Source organism: Protopterus annectens, chromosome 17.part0, assembly GCF_019279795.1.
Source record: "Protopterus annectens isolate FY-2018-M chromosome 17.part0, PAN1.0, whole genome shotgun sequence".
Lineage (NCBI taxonomy): Eukaryota > Metazoa > Chordata > Ceratodontiformes > Protopteridae > Protopterus > Protopterus annectens.
In genome coordinates, this window is record NC_056751.1 from 309,353,708 (window position 1) to 309,370,164 (window position 16,457).

The 16,457-nt window shown below is 42.8% G+C and overlaps 1 protein-coding gene across 1 annotated transcript in view; it reads left to right on the forward strand.

The window, feature by feature from the left end:
- The window catches only part of QSER1 (glutamine and serine rich 1), a gene marked incomplete at its 5' end in the record, with an annotated part of 2,529,639 nt that overhangs the window by 1,164,024 nt on the left and 1,349,158 nt on the right, over positions 1–16,457 (forward strand). Inside the window, one exon of the mRNA XM_044059174.1 lies at positions 236–328. Coding sequence (XP_043915109.1) covers positions 236–328 — 93 coding nt within the window. The remainder of the gene's footprint in view (positions 1–235; positions 329–16,457) is intronic.

Here is a 16,457-nt window from a genome sequence, read left to right on the forward strand (position 1 = left end):
TTATCATGCATTTCCTTTAAAATGAACATGCACTATGTACAGTTGTGCAGTGAGTTTTTACTCTCTGCTTATTTATATTTTGCTCTGGCAGTAATTGTTTCTGGTGTTAACATTGTCCCTTACTCCTGCTTATAACTTGGGTATGTTAGATTTAGTATACATTGTGTTGCACCATTATTCATGTTCTGTATTTAGAAAGCATAGATTATTTGGTTGTTTTCTGCTAACCATTCAGAGCCACCAGCACCATCAAAAAGGCAGAAGAAAATGAAGGAAATGCCATCCCTCATATCTGAAGATTATACTAAAACTAACAGTAATGAAAATCGTAAGTATGCCAACTTTATCAGTAATATAGCTGTTGTATCATTTTCTTAGACTTTGCTAGTAAATGTCAATAACTTACTAGAAACTAAAATGCCATTTCAGAAGGGGCTTGGGGAGAAAAGTTTAATTTTTACACAGAAAACTTTATTATGACAATGTAAAAAAAAAAAAATCTGTAGCAAATGCATTTGTACAGTTACAATCAAGACATATCAAGCGTACACGTGCAGTAAAGTGAATCTTTTATTATAATTAATGCAAAGATGATTGTGATGGTTGCACTGTATTATACGCTTACTTTAAAATAGATGTGTATACAAAGACAGTGTTGAAGATAGTTGGGCACTGAAGTATTGAAACGGTAACAGTTCAGTGTCTGCTTTGTGCTGACCCTGGTATAAAAGAATTACGAAAGGGAATAGAGAGGTCATTATGTAGTGGAAAGGAGAGCCTGGGATAGAGGAGAAGTTGGTGTGAGATGAGCGAGAGATGAAGTTCTGTGAAGAATTAGTTAGTGAGGGATATATTGCAACATAGCAGAAGGTGTGTGTCTGGCTCTGTCTGTGTGTGTTGGGAGGGGTTATGTGGTGGCCAGGGATGTATATATTTGGGATAAGAAGTAAATGTGGACCTTGAGAAGGTCAGTGATATGTTAAGGGAACATTCTTCTGGTGATGGTTAGCTTAGAAGAAGTGAGTCTGCACAAGAGATGGGGGCTGTATTTGGTGGTAGCAGTATGCTGTTGTGTAGTTAGATGTGGAAGGAGAGGGAGGAGCTAATCAGTTGGTTTTGAGCAGTGGCATTGCCATGTGTGAAGAAGGAAGGAATTTGTCCTTTTTAAGGTTGCTGGCACATTCATTTGGCAGTGGAAGGTTGGAAGGGAATTCCACTGCTTTGCCACATGGCAAGCACAGAATGAGTCTCCAATTTGAGTTGTCAGGGAATCACATTTGCCAGACATTTTTCAGGTGAACATAGAGTATGAAAAGGGATATACCAGTGGAATAGACTACTAAGGGAGGGTCAGGCTTGTGGCTAGTCTAGGATTTTTTCTGCCATTTCTAATTGGTTGAGGCTTGAGAAGGTTAAGAATGTTGAGCCAGTTTATCCGTTTGAGAGCTGCACAGTTGTGTTCTGCTGTGAAGGTTGTAAGCAAACTTTGCAGTCTTGTATTATTTTTGCTGGTATTTTTTTATTTTCTTTGTATATTGGTAAAGATCGCTGAGGCATATGTCGCAGCAGAAATTGCCTTCTGTTCCTGATCGTGCAAAAGATTTTTGGATTGATAACAGCTACCTAATTTTTTGTTTTTTGTTTGGGCTTAAGGAAAACTTGATTACATCATGTGTAGACCAAACTTTAGGTTTTCTGTAATAACAATTTCAAGTAGTTTAGTTTGGCAGACTAGTTCAGTTAATATACCTTCAAATGATAGAATGGTAAGTCGGCAGAACAGTGTGTATATTGATTTAGGTGCAAAGAGCAAAAGTTTTGTTTTTTGGTGTTTAGGTATTAGATTTTAAGAGTTACATTTCCACAGATTTGAAAGAATGCTGAGTGGCTTTTTGAAGTTTATAGAGAGAGGGTGCTGAATAGATGCTGGTGGCGATATTTTTTTTCTAAATCAAGAGTGAAGCTGGATAGGGCAGTGGGCAGATTGCTGATGACTATATTAAAAAGAAGTGGACTGAGGATAGATCATTGACTGACATAGACTGGGATGGGTAAGAATGTGGTGATGGCTTGTAGCCATTTTATGCTGTGTGATGGAGGTAAGATTTGAACCACAGGATGACTTTGATCAGCCTATCTTGGAGAGCCCGTGAAACAGAAGGAGATGTGAGGCAGTGTCAAAGACTTTATAGAGGTCAAAGAATACTGAGGAGACCAGGAACCTATTGGTATGTATGGTGTTGAGAAATGAGTGGAGAGTCAAATCAATGCTATGAGAGGGCAGGAAGCTAGAGGAAGTTGTGGTTAAAGAGAAAAGTCAAGAGTTGTGAATGGATACAGTTCTGTAAGGTTTCTGAGGAGTGATAGAACAGCTATAGGTCTGAAGGAGAGGATGAGCCTTTACCTTTACGTAGTGAAAGAATGAAGCATTTTTTCCAAGTGGAGGGTGAATATGCTTCTTGAATTGATCTGGTAATTAAGACAGAGGCTGAGTAGGCTAAGCTTTCATCTGATAGTTTTAGGTATCTTATGAGGACTCGCATACCTCTCAACTTCTCAGCGCAAGAAATCTGGACAAAGCTTGACATAATGGGGGGACAAAGGCCTAAAAATAGGGACACATTTTAAATATTGCTCTTACAAGCTTAGAAAGTTGCTAGAATAACAGGATTTTTGTATTAGTTTGCATCTTCTGAATGATATTAAGTCTGAAACTCAAATGCATGTCATTATTTATTGATCCTTAAATCAGTTGAGTGATTTGTCAAAAAAAATTTATAAGGAACAGATCAAAAATATGAGGCAAAAATCTGGACATTTTGCGAAAATCTGTACAGTTGAGAGGTATCAGGATGTTATCTGGATCTGCAGTGGTGACTTAGCTTTTTTTAGGTACTTCTGTGTTTGTTTTGGTGAGGTCTGGTATAAAGCTTATAGCATTTCCAGTATGCCATAAGGGAGATGGATCTGGGTCTGTTCTGTGGTTGAAGTTTGAGAGAGGTGACATTACTGACAGTGTGTTGAAAGTGTAAGCTACACTGAAGTCAGATTTATTAGGTGGAAGGGTTGTTTGTGTTTAAATTTTAGAAACAGTATAACAATTTGGGAGATTTGTTGTGTTTTAGTTGGGAGAGGAAATAAGCATTTTATTTGAATTTATTTGGGCTTTGGCTTTATGAATGTGGTGGTAATGCTGGTAGTTTTTGATCTTATCCTTTGCCAGCTGTTCCATATGCTTTTATTCCATAAGTGCTTGATATGAGGGAATGGCATACTTAACATCACGTTTACATCTGGAGTCACCCTGTTTTGCACTGCTGTCACTTGGTCTTGCGTTCACACCAGTTGCCAGCATCTATGTTACTGCACTTAATCTCGGTCAGCCTGGCACAGACGGGACCAGATACTTCTTTTTTATATAGAGGTGAAGGAGATAGTCTGTGTCCTAGCACTAGTTAGTGTTGAGGATGTTAGGGATAGAGAGTGGTGATAAATTTTGTTAAAACTGGATGCACAAAGAATTATGAAAATAGGGAGTATACAATAGTGGTAGAGATTTATTTTAGGAATTGGAGATTAGGGAAAGGATCTGTGCTGAAGAATGTATTCCATAGCTACACAGGAAAGGGGGAGGTTTGAAGTAGATAACATAGTTGGATGTTGGATTTCACAATGAATTGCTTTGTGTATATAAATTTTATTCACCTTTCCCCACCTGGCAATACATTTTTTTATGTTGGTGTTCTCTACCTCCTGTACCTGTTATTCCACCTTTTTTTTTTTTTTTTTTCCAGAAATAGCAAAGCCCAGGGATACTGACGGCCCTCAGACTGCTGTGTTTGTAGAAGGCAGGCTACCCTGTGTGTATGTGCAGTTCTTCATTTTCCCAAGACTGGGCAGAGCATACTGAATTCACTGCTGTGGGCAGTTTTGTAGTTGTGCCTATACATGCATTTTGTAAGTGGTCACTCTCTAGATGTGCACCCCCCCACCACCACCACCACCAAGCTGACAATCAACATTTCCTTATGCCCAGCTGTAGGGCCTCTTCTAACATAAAGCTCTCGTATTACTGGAATAGTCCACCCAGAAAAAAGTGTAAGTGGGTAAGTCACATTTACATGCAGACCCTTTTCAGGGGTGACCTGGGAGCTGTATCTGGTTGAGTGAGTTGGTTAGAGTCGCACAGTAGGTCAGTGGTTGATGAGTCAAACCCATGCATATTGCATGGTCATGGCCTTGCAGCACATTCTTAAACCTCTGTGCTAAACTGCATTTGGCCCAGTGATGGTCTTTTGTCCATCTGTGGAATATAGACTGCTAGGTAATTCCAGGTTACCAGCTGTACAATATATTAACCTCCTGTACCACCGGACCAGACTAAAATGCAAAGGTGATGTTTCCATTAATGTATTAAAGACTTGAGAGGGAGAGACCTGTAGATTAGTATAGAGGAATGGTAACCAAGGAGAAGCTAAGTTTATGATGAGGCAAATTTAAAGGGGTGGGTAGTATGCTTGGATAGTAACAGTGATAATGCAAATTCTGGATGAATGTGAGAAGGTTCGCATTTTGTTTGTAGGGGATTCTTTGACCCATTGTATAAAATGGAGCAGTAAAAGAAAAGCCACAGGGATATGAGCTGAAATATTCTCAGGACTCTTTCTAGAAAGGTTTTAAATAAAACATAAGCATTTTTTTTTAGTTGAATAAGCCTAATAGACAAAGGTGTGTTTTGATAAGGGAAACCTGGGATTGTAAACTCCAATCTGAAAATCCAAAAGTACAGAAGTATGTGTATGTTCATCATTCTCACTGCTGCAGTAGCCTGTGGGGTTGCACCTTGCCAATGATGCAGCAAACAGGCATTTTCCAAAAGCTTTTATCTCTTCCCACGCTGTCACTGTGGCTGCTTATAGGTTGTCCTTTTTGGTGGGCACTACATAAACAGCGAGAATAACTAAAAGTCTCCATTACTTTTTTGCTGCCTTGTACAGATGTATCTTGGGAACAGCAGTCTGCGAAAGGCTTTTTGTCCGTCAGGAAAGGCCCCCTTTGGGGAACCCTTTCACACCTATTTTTATGTTTTAGGTATATTTTACATATTTTTACCATTTGTCTATTAGAATTGCTGTATGTAATTTTAAGAATACTAGCTTTTCGGTAATGCTGGTAAACATTCCTCGAGTACAACTGCTTCAGCTTTAGGAATTGCTGTGTAGGTTGTGTGTGTCCTTTTAAATGGCTTATTTAACAATTTTTTAAGCTTATTTGGTGTTTTTTGACAATTGGAAAGTGTATTTTAAAGGCATAAACCGGGTGTTGTGTGAATACATATGTATACTTTGTAGCAACTTACCCGATTCATTTTTTATTGGGCAGTTCACTTTGAGGAAAGTTTCTGTGCATTTTACAGTGAATTTGTATGTGCTGCTTGGGTAACTTTTGTATTAAGGAATTATGACATTTTGAAGGGTTGTATACTGCTTATGTTTAGTAAGTCTTAACTTACTTTCCGACCAACTCCTTCCAGCATAGCTTACTGGCAATCTGGCGTCATCTTGCAGCTCTCCTGATTTTCAGCCATCAGTACCTAAAAGGATAGATCTGCATGTCCTCCCTGTGGTCGCGTGTGTTTCTTCTGGGTGCTCCGGTTTCCCCTCACATCCCAAAGACATATCCTGTAGGTGGATTGGATACTCTAAATTGGCCCTAGGCATGAGTGTGTGCGCCTTCCGTGGAAGGTTGGGTACCGGGCTGTCAACTCAATACCGTAAAACTCCGCTGCCAATCATGAGGGGACAGGTGATCCTCTGTGGTGACCCATAACCAGGAAAAGCCAAAAAAAGTACCTAAAAGGATAGGTAAACTGTATAAGTTTAACTAACAAATGTCTCTCTTCAAATGTTAGTGCAGATCCGACAGCTGTTTCTCATGCTGCTAGTCCTCACCGCCCCAACCCAGTTCCTAGGGATAAAGAGAATAAGCCTAACCTGTAGAATACTTAATTACCGGGGCTAGATATGGAAGTTTCTGCTGAAATGTGCCAATAGTTTGCTGCTTCACTATCTCCTGAAGGTAGATCTTACTTAAATCAGATTGTTTCTAACCTGTCTCAAGTTTCTAAATATGCTTTAAAAAGTATATATGTGTGATTGTGCTCATGTGGTTTCCAGAGCTTCTGTTTCAGCTGCTGTCTTGAGAATATTTATCTGGGTATTAATCAGTTTTCTAATGATTTAAAGTCAGAAGTCTTCATCTCCCCGCCCACCTCCCCACTGGGACAAGAGGTTTTATTTGACTTAATAACCTGATCAGGTTTTTTTTTTTTTTACTTTGAGGCAGCTTTTTCCACTCGGGGCTCATGATTCACTTTCTTGGGAATGGTTACTTGCACAACCAGAAATTCCAGTACCATTTTCCCTGTGTTCCTTGGCAGGGAAATTCCTTCACTTTACTGTAAAGTTTAGTGAACTAATGCATATCTAATGTAGTCTTATTCTTTGGTTCAAATGTTAGTAGCTTCTTTGTTTGCTTTTGGTAGATCTGTGTATGTTTATTTTTTGGCTTTTAATAAAATTTTTTGCAGCATTTTTGTGTGGTTTTACTTCTGATGGAAACATGCACTAAAATATTTTTATGTACTTAGGCATACACATCCATTATAGTGCATTTGTGTGCTGTGTCTTTTAATGTAAATAAAAAAAAAAAGCACAACTATGGCAGAACATATTCTTAGAGTTTCATTCTAAGAAGCATTATTGCTGATGGAGGAACACATTCACTTTATAGCAGTTGAAAAGTTAATGCACTGTCCGTTCCTAATCTTACTCATGAAGGAAAGACATACTGTTTCTCCACAAGTGATGATGAATCGGTCCTCAAACTGGTATTCAGAAATAGTGTTTCACATGTTTTTTGAAACCAGCTGTGAAGCTCCACCACAGGCCCTGTAATCAAGGTGCCTCGATCCTTACCACTGGCACCAGTGGGGGACGTACACACTGGGAGGAAGTTACACACACAGTATTTCCAGATGCAGAGAGCTGCATCAAGTGCAATTTCCCTTAAGAGCGCACAGAGACCACAGTCAGTCTGGGGCTGGTTTCTTCCTCTTTCTCCAGATACCCAGTAAGACTCCCCACTGGCACAGCTGTGGAGTTGAGATCTCAGCTGAGTGGCCAAGCCAAGACCTCCAGCACACACTGTCCAACCAGTGCCCAAGTAACTGATGCACACACTCTTGAGATTTGATTTATATATATATATATATATATATATATATATATATATATATATATATACACACACACACACACACACACACACACACACACACACACACACACACACACACACACACACACACACACACACACACACACTTTCTCTCTCTCTCCCCCTCCTGGGAAAGGCTGGCACAGGTTTACTGGCTATGACCCCTTTTGCTTAGACTGTAAGGTAGATGTCCTTCTATTTTCATGTTGCAGTATTCTTATTGTGGGATCCTCCACCTCAGGTGACCTGAACGTTGGCTCCTATACAAAAGCTTTCAGCCTGGTTGCTGTTGGTGCATGGGACTTCACACATAGGACAATAAACCAGGGACCTTAAATGTGACGTTTGCATGCACAGACCTCGCAACTTTTCGGCCTCAGTCAAACATCAGATCGATTGCATCACTCCTCTCTATCAAGACAGCTAAAGCCAAGTACCCCATTGGGGATTTCTTACTTATATTAATTGTTTGAGCTTGGTTTGCTGGTTTTACATTATCCGATGTCTGCTAAGAAGGGTAAATGCCGATGCAGAAGTCAAATTCTGCATAAGGGCACCCATGATCGTTGCGTCTTTTGTCTAGGCCAGGAACATGACCATACTTCCTGCTCCATCTGCCAATCCTTCATCCCTAAAACTCTTGGAAGCCATTTGGCTGCCCTTAACTTTTACTTAAAAAATCAAAGGCTTAAGACGCTAGCCCTTAAGATGGATCCGGAATCAGCCGACCCGATGGAACCACCAAAGAAAAGGCCAAAGTTTCACGGCCTATTACCACTGCCTCTCCGTCATCGGATGCCCTGCCAACTACAGATGTAGGGGTTGAGGGACATCCCCTAGAGCCCTCTGCTTCTACGGCTCCCCTCGAGGAAGCTGGTTCCAAAGTGCCTGTTGGCACATCCGTGAAGATCTCATATGTAGGTTACTTCTGAAGTCTAGGGGGAACCAGGTACCATGGGACTCCCTTCTAGATCTCAGGAATCTGAGTCTCCTTCCTTTGATAAGTCCCCAGAATCAAAGCCTACAGTGTCTCCCAAAGCTAATCCTTTAAAAAGAAGACAAAAAACATTTGTCTGCCCTTCCTGAAGGAAAACCGGACTGGCAGTCTTTTACTCAGTCCCAGAGGCAGGCCTTCATGGCCCTTGGGTCTACAACCTCCTCAGCCCCCTCTGTTGCAGTGCTCATAGTAGGCCTACTTCTTCTACCTCACTCCTTCCCTCTATTCCTCAGGAAGCAGAAGAAGAGGCCCTCTCCTCTTGCTCTGAGGAGTCTGTCACCTACTCATCCCAAACAGCCTCTCCACTGGAATATTATTCTCCAGATGAGGATTCTGTTGAAGGAGATTCTCCTTCAGAGGACATAACATTTGGTGAAACTATCAGTTAGATGGAAGAGTACTTCAAATGGGATACTTCCTAAATGACAGAAACTCAAAAAAGGTTGAATCCTTCCCATCAGCCATTCCTCCAGTGATCCCTGCATACCTTGACCCATTCGCTTTTTGCCGTAAGATTCCTGACTCTGTCACCTGACCCAAAGTGACCAGACCGTTTCTATAAGGTGCCCAATGACCACAAATTCCTAGTAAAACCCACTGTGGCAGACCCTGTTGCTATAGCTGTGGCCCAAGATAGACAATCTAGACTGCTCCCTTCTTTGTCTCTTTTACCTTCAGATAAAGACAGAAAAGTTATGGATAGGTGCGCAAGAAGACCTACACCTCTTCCACCCTGGCCTTCAGAGCTGTTAATACCAAACACATAATGAAGTATGCCTCGGACTTGGTATCCCAAGTCTCTACTCTTCTGAACTCCCTGCCTGACTCTTAACAAAACTGACGTAACATCTAAGCTATCCCTGGCATCCCAAGTGGCCAGGCAGTCCATTAGATGCAGTTATGACACAGCAGAGGCCTCTGCTAGATCAGCTGCAACTGCATCAGTTCTGCGTAGATACTCCTGACTTAGGCTCCAACCATTGCCAGAAGATTTTAAGTCCAAAGTACTAGATGGTTCTGTTAATCATAAACTTCTGTTGGTAAGCAGTCTACATAACTATTTAAAAATCTACAGGAGAAGAGCAAAGAGCTACAAGATATTACACACCTACTGGTATCTCCTATACCTACAGTGGATATAAAAAGTGTGCACACCCCTGTTAAAATGCCAAGGTTTTGTGATATAAAAAAATGAGATCACAGTAAAGCATTTCAAAACTTTTCCCACCTTTAATGTGACCTATAACCTGTACAATTCAATTGAAAAGCAAGTCTGTTAGGGGAAAAGATAAAAAAAAATAAATAAATGTACAATAAGCTGGTTGCATAAGTGCACCCTTAAACTAATACTTTGTTGAAACACCTTTTGATTTAATTACAGCATTCAGTCGTCTTGGGTACACACCTGCCATCAATTAGAGAGACTGATTAAGCCCAAATAAAGTTCAGCTATCTTAGTAGGATTTTCCTGACATTTATTCATTTGGCAGTACACCAAAAACCATGGTTCACAGAGAGCTTACAAAGCATCAAAGGGATCTCATTGTTGAAAGGTATCAGATGTCAAGAGAAGGGTACAAAAAAATTCCACAGAATTGGATATGTCTTGGAACACAGTGAAGGCAGTCCATCAAAAAGTGGAGAAAATATGGGACAACAGTGACATTGCAAAAAACTGGACTTTCCTCCAAAATTGATGAAAAGACCAGACGAAAACTGGTCAGGGAGGCTGCCAAGAGACCTAGAGCAACACTGAATAAAGTTTTGAAATGGCCCAGCCAAATCCCAGACCCAAATCCAATAGAAAATCTGTGGGGTGACCTGAAGAGGGCTGTGCACAAGAGATGCCCTCGCAATCCAACAGAGTTGGAGCGCTTTTGCAAGGAAGAGTGGGCAAATATTGCAAAGTTGTGTCATGCTGATAGATTTTCTACCCAAGAAGACTAAATACTGTAATTAAAAGGTACTTCAACTAAGTATTAGATGTTCTGTAGTTCTATCCCGCCTTCATTCTTGCTTATGGGTACGGAGCCGATCCTTGGCTCCGACTCGGCCTATTACAAAGCTCAAAGTCTCTTAGTTGACTCGTGGCTAGGTAGGTATCCCATAGTGCACTAGTACAATCCCCACATCTCGTTTGCCGTGTCTACGAGTTCAGAAGTGCTCTTTGCTTGGCCGTGGCTAAGTTTACATTTTTTCATCTCATCACTTTACTGTTTCTATAGCGAATTGTTTAATTATTAGATAGTGCTTAATAGCGTTGGAAGTGTTTAGTATAGTTTAGTAGTGTTTTTTGCTTGTCAAACCAGTTACTTTGTTGAGAACTGGTTGGCTGTTGGCCCTTGTTGTTCTCCGTTGGTATCCTGTGTGCTAGTTCTTGTTAATATTGATATTTTTGAGGTCCGCGCTTATTTAGGACCTTGTTTCTAGCCTTATTGTATATATATATATATATATATATATATATATATATATATATATATATTTTTATATATATATTGTGTACAGTGTTTTAACTAGTCTTGTTAGAGTCCTTCTGCAGGTCCGCATTTAGGGCCTTTGTTTTTTTCTAGTTATTAGAAAATTTTAGCTTGTGTGCAGTGTTGTTTCCTCGTCTATTCAACTGCTATTAGTTTCTGACCTTTTCTACAACTCAGCGTATCTAGCATAGGTCCGTTTAAGTTAGAGAACCTAGTCCTTGTGTGTCTGTTGTGTATTGCTTACATAGCCTTTCAACATGTCTAAAGAGTCCATGGACCACAAACCTTCGGGTTTCAAAAAATGCATAAAGTGCTCCCAGAAGATGTCAATTACGGATGGCCATAGTAATTCTGTATGTTGTCTTGGAGCCATTCATTTGCAGGAAACATGCCTATTCTGCCATTCCTTTAGCTCCAGAGTTCTCCAGGAGAGAAAGAACAACCTTGTATTGAAAGGTCTCCTCAAGCTTTCCTTCGAGGAAGACTTAGCAAGTTCATCCAAATCCCATTCTTCCAAGAAAGAGAAGGTTAAATCAGCCAAGAGGCATTCGCCGGCCGCCGACTAGTGTATCGGAACCTCCTCAGAAACCATCTAAACTTAATCAGACCTCTGCCTCCTCTGCTTCACTGTCGTCGGAGCCAGTCGAGGTTGTCTATATTGGCACATCAGTGTCGGCCCCAAGCCTTTCGGAGCCGACTACTGAAAAATTACATCGGAGCCGGCCCAGAGATTCTTTGCCAGTCTCCCCAATCTTAAGATCTCCAATTCTTCAGAGATCTAGTTCTACCCTGTCATCCAGATCCTCCAAGAGCCTGTCAGAGGAAGATGTGGAGAGAGTAGTGCTTAGACTCCTGAAGTCATCTAAATTGTTGTTTTTTCTGACCCAGTCTGTTCTGGAGCCTCCTGAGTCCATCCTCCTTGTTGTGGTTCCTCCTCCGAGCTGAGTCGGGCCTTCGGAGACAGAGTTTTCGGTACCACTTGTTGTGGAGCCCTTGGTTCCAGCCCCCCTTGTGGCTGTCTCGGAGCTGAGTTCTGCTCAGACACTTTTGGGCGCTGTCCGTGGTGTCTAGGAGCTGAAGCTCACCAATAGGCCCCGACAGGGACATTTGGACCTGAACCACCTCTGATCCGAGTCTTCCTCTCGGCGTAGGCTAGAGTGAGCTCGTAGCCTATATCCATCTCGGAGCCGATCACTCTGGAGCCGATGACTACCTCCATCACCTCGGAACTGGGGCTGTCTTTGGAGCAGGGGAGATGCGCTTTCGAGAAGATGAGTGTGCTGTCTCGCTCATCAGCTCCACGCAAGGGTAGCAATGCTCTTCCCCCTCAAGCACCGACCTTGGTCTCAGCACCTACTCTGTCTCTCAACAGCAGACCCGCAGCCTCAGGAGCCCCCGTTGGGTGGCTCCCAGTCTTCCGAGACCTCCCCAGAGTACCCTTCTGAGGAGCCCTGTTGGAAGAGGACATGCAAGAGGAAGCATGTAGAGTCCCCCGGATGAGTCCATCACTTCAGACACTGACCTGGAGGAGTCAGAAGGGTCCCCCAAGTTGTCCTCTGATGTCTCCTTTGTAGACATCTTAGAGATCTTTAAACAGAGAGGCCGCTGGCCCACTTTCACCCCTTCTGATGAGTCAGTGTACCTGAAGGCTTTCTTGTCTCAACCTTCAGCCTCCTGGGTTTCTCCACCTTTTGATGAACTTTTAGACCTGGTTAATCGGAGGGTGTGAGAGACTCCTGATGCAGTGAGACCAGTTCCCAGGAGACCCAGTAAATTTCTGTCTGCCCCTAAAGAGAGAGAGAATTGTTGTCCAAGGGAGTGCCTGTAGATGCCATGGTGGTAGCGGTGGCCACTAAGAAGGAGCTAGCAGAGACTTCATCTGTCCATCTGCCGAATAAGGAGTCTCGAATGATGGATAGATACGGGAAGCATATCTTTTCTTCAGCGGCTTTCACACTCGGATCGCTGAACTATCTAGCACATTTTACGAGACTTCAAAGAGATCTCCTTAAGGAGTTGATACTCTTCAAGGTACATCTACTGAAGGAGTCCCTGAGAAGGTGTCTGCTCAGTTGTCCACCTTAAATTCCATCGTGAACTCCTCCATGTGGCTGATCTCTTATGCAGCCGATGGAGCTAGCAGGGCAGCGGGTTCAGGAGTTTCCCTTAGGAGACACTCCTGGATGTGCTTATGTAATTTTGCGGAGCCATTCAAGTCTACCTTTACCAATGCCCCCTTTGACTGTTCTGCATTGTTTGGACCGAAGTTAAAAGATACACTCACCAGGTGCGAACAGGAGGGGAAAACTCTCTCTGCTGTGGGAGTACGTTTTACCGTCCCCTCTAGACCATATCCTAAGGGTCAGAGAAGTGGTAAGATGTGGTTCAAGAAGTCCCAGTATTTTTTCCCAGATGCACAGGGTGACTTCTCCTTCAGAGGCAGAGGAGGAGGAGCTAATGGTAGATGTCTCCCTAGAGGCAGGGGGGATTCGCAGAACCAGGAAGGCCACGATTCGTTTCAAGGCCGTCCCTATCAGCGCTCCTGATGTGGAGCCCGGCTGTGCTTCTCTGGAGCCAGTCGGGGGTCGCAAATCTTTATATCCAGAAGCCTGGCTAAACATCACCCAAGACAAATGGGTACAAAGAATAATCACCAGAAGTTACTCCATACCCTTTTTTCTTCAACCTCACACTCCCAAGAAGATCCCAGATGTTCCACCCAATCACAGGGATCAAGCAACTGTACAAGTGCAAAAGTTGCTCGCAAACAGAGTCATCCATACTATCCCCACAGACGAGATAGGATTTGGAGCTTACTCCAGATTCTTTTTAGCGCCAGAATGTACAGGGGACTGGAGGCCCATCTTGGACTGCAGCAAACTAAACGAATCTGTGAGGAAGGCCAAGTTCCAGATGGTGTGACACTGCAGTCTATACTCCCTCTGTTAGGGAAAGACAATTGGATGTGCTCCATAGACCTCCAAGATGCGTACTACCATATAAAAATGATCAGAACGTCGAGGAGTCACTTAGCTTCTGGCTGGGAGCCAGTCACTACCAATTTTGTGCTCTGCCCTTTGGTCTCACCACAGCCCCCAGGGTGTTCACCAAATGTATGGCAGTAGTGACAGTTCACCTGAGACGCCTAGGAATCCAAGTGTTTTCGTACCTGGACGACTGGCTCCTGACTGCCACCACCAGGCATCTACCCTACAAGTCAGAGATTCCACTATCCAGCTTTGTGTGATTACAATAAATTGGGAAAAGTCTGCCTTATAGCCCTCTCCGTTTGTGACTTTTATAGGCACATAAATAGATACAGTCACCATGTTAGCTTTCTACCTGCAGAAAGAGTGCAGAACCTCAGACAACAAATTCTCCGTCTACTTCCTCTACAGAACGTCAAGGCAAAGACAGTGCTGAAACTCTTAGAGACCATGGCCTTCACCATAATGTTAGTCCCTCTCACCAGATTACATATGCGAATTCTTCAGTGGCTTCTATCATCCCAGTGGTCCTTAAAACAACTTCCTCTATATCACCACATCATCATAACAGAGTCTTGCAAAAAGGATCTTCGTTGGTGGATTCAACCCGACCAACTAACAGGCACTCCATTCCTTCCTCGCCAACCTGTTGCTACTGTAACCACGGATGCCTCACAGATGGGGTGGGGGGGCATTATCTAGGCAGGACTGTCCAAGGCACATGGCAAGATCACTAGGCTCACCTGCATATCAGTGTCCTAAAGATGAGAATAGTGCTTCTAGCTTTGCAAGCACTTCACGAGTCTCTTCCTCTAGGGATGATAGCAATCCAGTCAGACATGTCAGTGGGATGGTATCTCAACAAACAAGGAGGAACCAGATTATGTACCCCCTTTGTCGAGAGGCACTTCGTGTTTGGGAGTGGGCATTTTCTTCTCAACACTTTCTGGTGGCAACGCACATCCCAGGGGCAACCATTGTGATAGCCGACAAGCTCAGCAGGGCAATCTTGATGCCTCACGAGTGGTCTCTGAATCAGGAAGTACCGGAACAAATCTTACGCAAATGGGGGATAGCCTTGCTGCAATCTCTTCGCCAGTCCAATCAACTCCAAATGCAGCAGCTACTTTTCCCTTATCCCCACTCCGTGGGAGTCACCCGAGAGATGCACTTGTTCATGATTGGCCCCAGGGACTTCTTTATGCTTTCCCTCCCTTTCCTCTCATATCCAAAGTGATTCAGAAAGTGGAGCTATTGGGAAGCAAAATGATTCACTCCTTACTGGCTTTGTCCAATTTGGTTCCCCTTTCTCGGGCCTCCTGTATTAGATGATCCATGGATTCTGGATCCAGTACCAGACCTCTTGACATGCATGTCATGCTCCCTTCACCTCTGCCTCTACACCCTCAACTTGACAGCGTGGCTGCTCATATTCCATCCCTAGTCAGGCTTCATGATTTTTCACCTGCTGTGACCCACATCCTCATGTCTTCGCATAAACCTTCTACTAGGAAGTTATACACTAGCAAATGGAGAAGATTTTCTATCTGGGCTGAAGAAAAATGTAGATGCTTACACTACACCCATCCCTATGGTTTTAGAATTTTTGTCTGAACTTTCCATCAGGGGTCTGCTGCTGCCACAATTAATGTCCAATTGGCAGCGATATTTAATTTTCATTTGGGTCAACATGAGTCTAACCTGATGTCCCACAGATTGTGTAGAACCTTCCTTAAAGGTGCTACCTTGCTGAGACCTCCTTTTCAGGAATCGGTAGCTACCTGGGACCTAAACTTCGTTCTGTCCAAGCTAACGTCACCACCCTTTGAACATGCCCATTCGTGTCTATTGAAATTTCTGTCTTAGAAGACTTTTTCTAGTAGCCATCACATCAGCTAGACGAGTATCAGAGTTGCAAGCACTATCTATAAAGGCTCCTTATTTGATTTTCCACAAAGACAGAGTCTCTCTTCGTACAAATACTTCCTTTATCCCTAAAGTTTGCTCTCTCACTAATTTGAACCAAACTGTAGAACTACCGGTGTTTTTCCCTAATCGTTCTAAAGCAGCAGAATACAAATTTCCTCAGTTGGATGTTCACAAGCAGTTACAGTTCTACCCTCACAGGACTAAGGAACTCAGAAAGTCGGATCAATTGTTCGTATCCTTTTCTGATTCTAGACTTGGTCTACCAATCTCCAAAGTGACTATCAATTTGGATTTCGAGCTGTATTTCCTTTATTAACTCCTCCAATGGAAAAAGTCTACCGTTCAAGATTAGGGCTCATTCTACATGATCCCAGTCCACATCTGCTGCCTTCCAAGCCAGAGCTCCAATTGACAGTATTTGTGCAGCAGCAACTTAGGCTACCCCTCATACCTTTATCACTCATTACAAATTGGACCTGATCTCAAGGGGTAGAGCCTCCTTTGGTTTCATGGTACTCAGGAGTATTTTCTCGTGAGACACCCAGAATAAGGTGCTAGGGATGCTGTCCTATAAGTAAGAATGAAGGTGAGATAGGACTACAGAACATAAAGAAGTTATGTACTCACCGTAAAGTTCCATGTTTGTAGTCCATCTCGCCCTTCATTCTTACAAACCTACCCCCATCCTGGAAGGATCTAGAGACAGGATAGTCTTAAACTGGTAGGGTGGAGACCTTTCTTTATTCTTGTTCTTTCTGGATAACCTTAGATATTCTTCATGTTTTA